Source organism: Astyanax mexicanus, chromosome 14, assembly GCF_023375975.1.
Source record: "Astyanax mexicanus isolate ESR-SI-001 chromosome 14, AstMex3_surface, whole genome shotgun sequence".
NCBI lineage: Eukaryota > Metazoa > Chordata > Actinopteri > Characiformes > Acestrorhamphidae > Astyanax > Astyanax mexicanus.
In genome coordinates this window covers 13,683,878-13,694,402 of record NC_064421.1, presented here as the reverse complement: position 1 = coordinate 13,694,402, position 10,525 = coordinate 13,683,878, and the positions used below count along the sequence as shown (strand labels likewise).

The 10,525-nt window shown below is 36.9% G+C and overlaps 1 protein-coding gene across 1 annotated transcript in view; it reads left to right on the top strand.

Moving 5' to 3' along the window:
• Nucleotides 1-1,163: 1,163 nt before the first annotated feature.
• dlst (dihydrolipoamide S-succinyltransferase) overlaps nt 1,164-10,525 on the top strand; it is a 13,560-nt gene continuing 4,198 nt past the window's right edge. The window contains exons 1-11 of the mRNA XM_015607893.3: nt 1,164-1,335; nt 4,115-4,148; nt 4,568-4,607; nt 4,712-4,773; nt 6,053-6,127; nt 6,241-6,296; nt 7,207-7,315; nt 7,879-8,037; nt 8,299-8,375; nt 8,887-8,984; nt 10,013-10,143. Of these exons, the coding sequence (XP_015463379.1) occupies nt 1,273-1,335; nt 4,115-4,148; nt 4,568-4,607; nt 4,712-4,773; nt 6,053-6,127; nt 6,241-6,296; nt 7,207-7,315; nt 7,879-8,037; nt 8,299-8,375; nt 8,887-8,984; nt 10,013-10,143 (904 nt within the window). The 5' untranslated portion in view covers nt 1,164-1,272. The remainder of the gene's footprint in view (nt 1,336-4,114; nt 4,149-4,567; nt 4,608-4,711; nt 4,774-6,052; nt 6,128-6,240; nt 6,297-7,206; nt 7,316-7,878; nt 8,038-8,298; nt 8,376-8,886; nt 8,985-10,012; nt 10,144-10,525) is intronic.

The window sequence follows — 10,525 nt, the reverse complement described above, 5'->3', positions numbered from 1 at the left end:
CAAAAAATATCTAAATGCGGGTTCTTTAATATATTTACATTGTACTAAAATACATTCATTTCCAATGGGCATATATGCAGCTGAAACAGGAAGCCTAGTGCATCCCAAATTTATCAGCATTAACATTTTAATATAACATTATAGTCATTATCGCTTTTAGAAATTGGGTGTTAGGGAGAGGGTAGTAGCTTTTTACCCATAAATGCTAGTTCAATCTCAGTTCAAGGTGTGCAATATCATCGCATGCAACACTATGGGCAGATTTAATATTCATTTTGTTGCAGTAGTGTATTCTTGAAATGATTATTTATAAATGTTTTGTCTTATCGCCAATAATATTGTTAATGCAAAAATACCCTGTAATATTGTGATATTATTTTAGGGCCATATTGGCCATCAGGGTACAACTTTTTTTGCTGTTTGCAGCAAAATAAAAATTCACACTGTTAACACTTACCTTTACATATCTACTAGAGAAATAATATCTGTGAAGTGTAATTTCTTTTACTTTAGTGTTGGATATATGGAATGCATTCCCTGCTAAAAAAAATCCAGCTTGAGACCAGCTGATCATTGAGAAAAACAATCTCAGTTTTGAAATGCCAAGTTATTATTTTGATATACTATTTTAGTTTTGAAATGCCAAGTTATTATTTTAATAAACTCAGTTAAAATAAATCTCAGTTTTTAAATGCAGAGTTATTATTTAGATTTACTATCTCAGATTTGAGTTACTAAATCATTATTTCGATATACTATCTTAATTTAATTTATTTTACTTCAATCCTGAATATATGGAGTGCATTATTAGTATAATGACATGTTGATTCATTTACTTACTTAATATTATAATCTGGTGGAAATCTCAATTAGTAGTGTGCCATTTCATATCGTATGCAACAATACTGTCAAATAATATTGATTTTGTTGCAGTGGTGTGTTCTTGAAATTATTATTAGTTTTAATTCAATGTTTTGTCATGTCGCCAAGAAATATCGTAATATTATTTTAGGGCCATATTGCTCACACCTAGTGTCCACTAAATTATTAGGCATAGCTAACCTACTGCAGTACAGAACAGGTTGGGCAGCTGTCCACAAACTTTTGGACATGTGAGGGAGTTTTTAGCTTTGGTATAATCCACGCTGATCCTCCGCCCCTCCCGCTGGCTGCTGTTGGTTCGCCCCGGCGTGGTTGTGTCTCTCTGCCGCTTCTCCTGCTCCCTCCTGCGGGCCTTTACCGCTCTGTGTCCGGCAGGCGCGGATTGCCGATATGTTGTCCCGTTCCCGCTGCTTCACCCGCACCTTCGGCCGCTCCATCTCCGCCCTCCGGCAGGTACGTGCGCTGAGCTCCTGCGGTCTAGGGCTGACTGTACCCGCGCTGCTTTCACGGGCAGCCGCTGCTGCAGGCCGGGCGGCGCTGGCTGTAGCTCTGCTAGGCCTCGCCCGCTGGACCAAGGGCAGTATGTCACCGCTGCCGTACCCACCCCATTACCTCGTTATCTAGATAACCGTTTATTAACATAAGTATGTAGATAAGTTAATGGCATTAACACCATATTTATACGCTGGAAACGGCCTTTATTCCTGCAGTTTCTCCTGTGGTTTAGTGAATGCTTGGCTGAGGTCATTGCAGAAACTCTCCCTAAAGGGTCTTCCATGTTGAATGCTAGTTAGCTTAGCTTAGTTTAGCTTAGCTCAGCTTACCTAGCTAGCATTAAACCTTCCTGTCTCCTCCAGTATCTGTCCGTTTACAGAGGTCAGACAACACCGCGTTAGCTAGCTAGCTATCGAAATAGCTTTATTAGGATACCAATGTGTCTACAGTAACGCTGTCTATTTGTTTATTCTCTTTAATTTACTGTTGTACACCGTGTTTTGGTTTGTACATTAGGCTAACACTAATGCAAATGGCTGGTTTGCCAGTTTCACATTCGCTACAAACTGCTGTAGTTATGTCTAGTAGTTGTTTTAGTTATCCTAACCTAACTAATTAGCACTGTTTTTATTTCAGACCTGACACCTAGTTTTTAAATACTAAGCTAAACTAAAGTAGTTAAGTTGGGAGTCAGTATATTTTAAAATATGCTTTGTAAAGTTTGTGGCTCCATTTTCCTAGCTAGCATTAAGCTAACATGGCAAAGTCCTCCTTGTACACCTTGGTAACCAAGCTAGTTTCACTACTGTTGCACTATAAACTCACTAACACCGTTTAACACATTTTAATAGACCTTCTCGTAATATGTCATTATTCCGAGATACTAAGTCGCAATTATTAGATACTAAGTCGTTAATTTAAGATATAATCTTTTTACATACTTGGTCATTATTTTGGGATTCTATCTTAATTTCCAAAATACTTAGTCATTAGTTTAAGACACTGTCTTAGTTTTACGATACTAAGTCATTAATTTGAGATACTAGCTTGGGTTAATGATACTAAGTCGTTTTTCTAGAGACTAAAGTCATTATTTTAAGCTGCTTTCTTAGGTTTTAAGAACCTCAAGTCATTCATTTGAGAAACTGTCTTATGTGTAAGATACTAAGTCATTATTTTACTTTACTATCTTACTTTTAAAGGTACTATCTCAGTTTTAAGAGTCTAGGTCAGTATTTTGAGCCTTTACATAGCATGTGTACAATCTGTTATTACCTCAAAATAATGAGAACATCTCAAAATGATCGCTTAGTATCTCAGGATAATTACATTACTTTTACTTTGCATTAATTTTGTTGCAGTAGTGTGTTCTTGAAATTATTTTTTTTTTACTTTTATTCAAAGGTTAATTGCTGATTACACTAGCTAGTTATCTTCTGTAAACACTGCAGCATTAACTCATTTACTGAGTGACCTTTCAGCTTTCTTAATATATATATGCCATTAAGCTGCCTAGTCACAATACTAGTCACAAACACTGTTATTGTTATCAATTTATACAACTGATATAATCATAACATTTCTTTTTTCTTTTTTTTTTTTTTACAATTACAGTCTTTTAACAAGCAGTAAACATCTGATTATTAAGAATATTTGGACATTCAATTCAAACGAAGTTTTAACACTCAATATAATAAGATTTAATAAGAAGTTTAAAAAAAAATGTAAGAAGTACATTGCGTTAATGTGATCTCCCCATTAAATGAACACAGTGGATCTTCAGGTCTGCACAAATTATTAAGGCCATGTCTGTTTGTTCTACTTTTTTTTATTTAAATTTTATTTATTAAACTACATTATATTATATTATTAAACAACTACTTTCTAATCTTAAGTGTTATCCTTAATGTAACTGTCACAATAATTGTTATTGTACAATAAATGGACATGACCCTATTAATTTTTGCTGACCTTGATATTGTCCATTTTAATTTCTTGCATGACTTGTTTACACCCTGTAGTGGCCTGTAGGTTACAGTTTTATTTTCTGAAATAAATCATGTGTCCATTTTGAGGTTGGTTTTATGGCATAGGGTAAACTGGCACACAATTTGAGAAAAAGGACTGAATTGGAGACCATATTTGTTATTCAATGTTTTTTTGGGAAAAACCAATGGCAAAAATTGCTGCAATACCAGCGCATTTGTCTTTGAGAAACATAAAATAACTGATAAATAGGTTTCTTGGTGGTATGTTGGTAGGCCTTCCCGTACCTTCTGTGTAATCTTTGTCTCTATGACCTCTGTACCTGTCAATAAAGGGCCTTCCAACTGTGTTCTACAAATTTGTAATCTGGAAGTGCAGGTTGCGGGACTTTTGAGTGTTTCTTCTTAAATTCAATCTTATCAAAGTCAATGTTATGTTAGAAGGCTGTCTTTTAACTTTTAGTCCCATAGTTTTCTTTTACATATATTGTGAAATTTAACTCCCAACTCCAATGACGGGTAACATGTCAGCTGTGCAGGTTAAATATAGCTAGTGGGGGGCTAGGTTTAAAGTACATGTTCCTTCCAGAAGAGTGCTGTCTGTTTACTCTTCTATAATCATGGTCTCATGTGGTTAATATGGTTAATAAGGCTAAAGAGTTGGTGAAGTGATTAATTGTGGCTTTGGTAATTTTTTTGCAACTTTTTGTTTTAGACCTTGATGGGCTAATGGTTCTCTTTTTTTTCTCTAGAGTAACAATGTCCTAGCAAGAAGAGCTGCTTCAGGTAAGATTGTAATCTTGTTGTTCTCTTGTATTCTTGAGGCAGCCAAAGAATATGACTGAGGTAAAGCAGTTCTGCCAGGAAGAATAGGCTAAAATTCTACCTAAATTTTGAAATGATGTGCTTGGCTGATCTGGTCTGATTTGAAAGTAGCAGTTTAAACAAACATGTTTGGGTTCTTAAATAATGGCAGTAACTTTATTATGATTGTTCACTAGTAAACTGTGCCCAAAGTCACCCACTAGATTTGGGTATGACCTCTAGCAAAATCTCTGGTCTTTGCTGGCTGCAGACTGTTTAAAGAAGTGTCAAATTCCATAAACTGTTCTTTTAAACGTCATGCATTTAAAATTATGTAGGCAAGAGTCTTGACACTGCTTGTATCCAGTCTGAAAAGTTAATGGTTTTGATTTTTTTCCCAGGCATATCATCTTCTCAGTGCATCTCAGTCAAGGACACTTTGTAAGTATTTCTTTAGGTCTAATTTAATGCATCAGCTGTTTCTACCCCTCCCGTTTCTAAATATGTACACTAAAATGTTGTGAAAATGTCTTCTGTACTTAAAGGAATTGTGAGACCAGGCCCAGCATCTTCCAGATCAGATACTTCAAGACCACTGCGGCTCACAGTATGTAATTCATTGGTAATAATGCTGTAAAAGATGGGTATGGCGGGTGCATGGAACTAGGATTCAGCTTTTCTTTACTATGCTGATATTGCATATTTTTAGTGCATATTTTTTAGCAATTTCCAATTTTTTTCCAATTAAATCCTGTTGCTCAACCCAGGTTTAGATTTGTGAATGGAAAAAGTAACTGTCACTGTGGGAATTCAGAAAGGAAAGGGAAGTGCATAGTTATCCTATAGTTCCTAGTTGTATTCTATAGTTTCCTTACTGTTCAATGTCCAACACAGTAAGAGTTGTGTTGAGTCTTGTATTCACAGAAAACACCCTTCATTCATTAATTTAATATTTTTTGAATATTCTGAAATTTACCCTAACCTGAATGAATAAAGGTCAAAATTACTCAAGTATCATAAATACTTTTATATAAGGATGAGATGTAAATGTCAGAATATTGCTAAAACCAAACTGTGAAACATCCAGTAATATAACATATCATTAAATTAGTTTTGTTCTTATTGCTTGACTTACAGCATTTACACAGCAATAAACTGATTTTGCTTAATATGATGTGCAAATGATTATTATTAATTAATTTATTTATTTATTTATTTTAATAGCCGCAAAACAATATTTTATAACATTATACAAAAATCATTTCTCAATCATTTGTGGGCCAATGCATTATTCATTAAAAACAGTTATCTTGACAGGCCTATGCAGAACCTTTGATGAACTTTTAGATGTTCTTGTGTCTTGTTCTGAGTTTGGAGTACACTGGCTGTGCTGGAGATTTCTTGCTTGATGATGAAGGCGGGGTTGTTGGGGTAAATAGTCAAGGCTGGTGGCATTTGTTGTCAAGGCCGGCTGCCCTGCCTACAAAGCACTGCAAGGAAACATTACTTTAATTATTTTAACATTATTTTTTGTAGGATGTTATTTTGTTACACTAAAAAATTAAGTGAATTCAAGTGAAGTTGCTCTGCAGATACTTGTTGGTAAAGAAGCTCTTTGAATTGTCCAATAATGATAATGTTTCTTGTTTTAGAATGCTCTGTGCCACTGCACAAGACACTTGACTGCAATTTTTCAGTCCTGCTTATTTTAGGGTTTTGCTTTCTCTGTCATCTCTATCACTAATCAGTTAACGTGAATGCCTTATCTTCGTTAAAGTGAGTGTTACTGCAAGAAAATGCAACAATTCAGTCTAAAATGAGTGTCCTTTGTGGTATTACTTGTGTGGTAATTGGTGGTAAACTGAAATGTTGTTTTCCCATCACAGGGAATGAGGTTATCACTGTTAAGACTCCTGCCTTTGCGGAGTCTGTCACAGAGGGGGATGTGAGGTGGGAAAAAGGTATGAATGTTTTATTTTTACCTCATTTAAAACAGTTTATATCTTACATTTATGCTCATAGTTATATCTCATTAATTCATTGTTCACATGAACTGTGTTGCCTTGTCTTATAGCTGTTGGTGACACAGTCACAGAAGATGAGGTGGTTTGTGAAATTGAGACTGATAAGGTAAAAGGAAAAAACCTGAATGATTTATTTTAGAAGTCCCATAACAGCTTGAATCTTAGGACCTTCGGGCAATTTTGCAGGACATTAATCAGGACTGCACTAATCAATATTGTCCTATAATATATGTCGCAATATTGGAAAATACAGGAATTTTCGCTTAATATCAAAGATCCAACACATCAAGATATTAATAATGTAATTTATTAATGATTGGAGCACAGTAAGTATGGGTGGATATTTAGTTGTTTGTCATTGCACAAAACATTGCACATGCTGATGATATATTGTGCAGCCCTAATTTTCATAGTTTGGCACCTTTATGTAAAAGTAAGAGTTTAATCTGAAAATAACTATAAATATAGCAGACAGCCACAAACATGCCAGATGGTTCCATTTTCAGGAGATTGTAGAATATGTGAATATTAACAGAATTTATATTTTTGTTTACATTTGTCCTCAAAATTCTGTTATTTTAAGTTGAGTTTTTTAGTAATTAGATTGACAGATATATTAATATTAAGTTTTAATATTGGTGTCCTTTATTATGTTATGTATTATTATTTGTTTTATTGTGTTTAAGGAATCAATATGTTGGCACTAACATTTCTGATTATATTGACAAATCATTGCGGCCCTAAAATAGCCATTAAAGGTTTTAATAATAAATTAAAATTGCTACATAATTACATGCTTTCAGTTTACCTTGTGCATAAACAATTTTGACTCACTTTATTTTATCAACAAATATGAATATGTGTAAATATGTGTAATGGCTATTATTCTCTATGCAGATCAAGCCTTAGCTGCTAGACTTACAACAATGACAGATTGATGTATAAAGGTTAAATTATAGCAGGTGATTAATTGCAGTTTGTGGCAGTGAGGTGCTTCTCCTCCTCCTTTTCTGCAGACATCAGTGCAGGTACCGTCTCCTGCTGCTGGAGTGATTGAGGAGCTGCTGGTTCCTGATGGAGGCAAAGTGGAAGGAGGCACTCCTCTGTTCAAACTGAAAAAAGGAGGTTCGTATTGTATCAAGTATTAAATTGCAAGAGTGAAAGTTTGTCACATTTAATGGTATTGTACCTTGCCTATTAAAAAATATTTCCTCTCTTGGATGTTTTTTGCTTTAATTGCTTTCATAATTTTTGGTGAAATGAACAGCCAAAGCTTCATGGGAGAGTGTCACCAAAACATAAATATTGACTATGGTTCATACAATGGGACCCTGAGGCCTGAGACCCAATTTGAGCTTTTTGGCCATCAGACTAGATATTATGTTTGGTGGCAGCATTCGTTGAAATTTATTCGCCAATTTATACTTCTGCGTCGACCCTAAGTTTCATTTTTTTCTTTTTATTTTTTGTGTGTGTATCCATCCCTTGATTTTTTAAAAATAAACATTAGAAGGGTAGAGTATACTATAGTCACTGTTTTTACAATGCATTCATAATTATAATAGATTATTTTTGCATAAATGTTTAAATCTTAAATTACAGTGACCTGTACTGCCAGCACAGTAGATAGTTGTCAGTAAACAATGGAAACTAATGTGTCTTGCTTTGTTGTTTCCTGCTGTTTTTAGCTGTTGGTGCTGCGAAGGCGACCCCTGCCCCAGCAGCAGAAGCACCTGCAGCTGCAGCCCCTCCCCCACCACCTCCGACCCCTGCTGCAGCTGGGCCCATCCCTACCACCATGCCCCCGGTGCCACCAGTGCCAGCACAGCCCATCGCTTCTAAACCAGGTGAGCCCTGAAGACGAAGGCTGAGGAACATTGTTTGCAAACATGATTTATTAATAATACAAAATATCTGGCTTTTTAGAGTTGTTTTGGGTTACAGAAATGCATTTAACACACATGTCTTTTGTAACTAAATATTAAAATTTTCTGTAAATTATTTAAAAGATGTTCAGTCACATGGGTTGTCTTTTATCCTCAGCCATGATTTTAACGTCACACATTCTCTTTTTCTCCCCGCTTCTCCCCCACCCCTTCACCCTGAAGTTTCAGCCATCAAACCAACTGCAGCTCCTGCTGCTGCACCTGCAGACACAGCCAAGGGGGCCAGGTCAGAACATAGGGTAAGAGAGCATGCATTGAGGTCATCCTCTTTTTAGAGCAGTAAAAGACAGTTAGCTACACATTGTAGCTGTGTAGGGTTGAAGCTGTATACTTTTTTTTTAAAGACATACCGTGGTATGGAAATTCATGGTTGTCATAGTGCACATTAGCCTTAGAAATCAGCAGATTCATCCATATTAAATTAACAATGAGCTGGAAATAAAATAGTTTACAATATTTCTTTACCTGCCTTCTTGTGTATTTTCAAAAGGAGACATTTTAAATTTACTTCTGTTTAAAATTGTTTCTTAGCAAAGCTTTTGTTCAACCAAACAATACTGTTTTTGTCCGTGTATAATAATTATTATAAGTACTACACACGTTTTAGGTACTCTCCCATTGCTGAGAGCAATTGCTTTAATTATTATGCTTGGATGCCTAAAACCTCTACATAGTACTGCATTTTCTGTCATTTCATGATCATGCAACTTTAAAACCAATAAATTCTAATTTTGTTTTTTCAACCTGCAGGTTAAGATGAACCGTATGAGGCTGAGGATTGCTCAAAGGCTGAAGGAAGCCCAGAACACCTGCGCCATGTTGACAACTTTCAACGAAGTGGACATGAGGTCAGATTCACTACAAGCACCTCGTTTGTTTAATCTAAAAGGACGGTTATTGGTTCTCCCGATACAGAACAATGGGTCTCTCTCTTAGGAGAGTTCACTCTCGTCTTGTGCCAGAGCAGTGAAAATCCTGCCTGCTGCCCAAACCTGATTAGAACCTCAGCAATGCTAACACAAATGGTTATAGATTGGAATCTGCCCTACAGGAAAGGCTTTTTGAAACCCAATGCCCACTTAAAGCGTGGAATGTAAATATTTGGGACTAATGTCGGTAAAACAAAGATAAGATTTGGGTAAAACACGGTTTATTAATTTACAAGGAAACGTTAATGTCCTCAGAGCCCCTCCCTCACTCTAGAAGATGACACTTTGAGGATTTCTCCCCGCCGCAAATGGTGGTGTCAGCTTTCGGCTGCTCGGTGGTTTCGTACTCGCGCAAATCTAGTTGGCATTGATGGGATGGAGGAAGACTCCGCAGGCCAGGGTTAGTCTGGAGACGAAGGAGCACGGTCGGTCAGGGGCCAAGAGCATCTGCCCGGCCCTCCCCTGAGAGCGGCCCTCGGAGAGCGGCCGGCGTGCAACGTTATGGGCTTTTATGACAGGCCAATAAGATTTGAGAGGTTTGGAAAGTGAAGATTTTTATCTCGTCTTCTCTCCTTTCTCGGAGAGTGTGTGTCTTGGGACGGTGCTAATTCTGTTAGCGGAGAAACCCTAGAGCTTAAGCGGAGTTAGAGACAGGAAAACAGACAATTAAAAAGAGCTGGGCAAGTGCCCCATTTTTATCATACACTCAGACCACTGTCAGTAAAATCCCTGGTGTAGGACTTCAAGGTTGTTGCTTCTACAGGAAATTTTGCATTGCTGTCAGTAGCAACCTTGTGGACTATTCATCAAAAACCGTCTAGCTCATTTTCTGTAAACGTTGTTAGTGTTTAATTCTAATCTAATGTAAGCACCGCTTCAGCCACTGGAAATGACTGTCTGAAGCTTGCTGTCCATGCTAATTTTGTCCTCTTTGTCCCTGACTCTAGCAACATCACAGAGATGAGGAAGGTGTACAAAGATGCTTTTCTGAAGAAGCACAACATCAAACTGGGCTTCATGTCTGCCTTCGTGAAAGCCGCTGCCTATGCTTTGATGGACCAGCCTGCAGTCAACGCCGGTACGTCCTCCAGTCCTGGTCACGTTTTTCATGTCACCACTTCAGATTCGACTAGCAGCAAGTGTGTGTGGTTACTGTGGTCGTACGTTCAGAGTCTAAGATCACGATTTACAGACTACCTTTGCCCCGCTGCTTCCTTCAAAACCACAGAAGCCTGGCCTACATAGGCAAGCCACATTTAACCAGGTTTTATCTGAGTAGCAAGCCACTGTGTACTGCATCTAAAAGGGCCAGCGGTTTTCCACTCACAAGTTGTACATGATCTCTTTCATTAAATCGGGTTGCTGATGGACACTAATTGCTTATATAAGTAATGTATGTAAGTTTGCTTAAGCTTATTTCTGCCATATCAATTTTTTGCTGCATGAAGTAGCATCAGTAT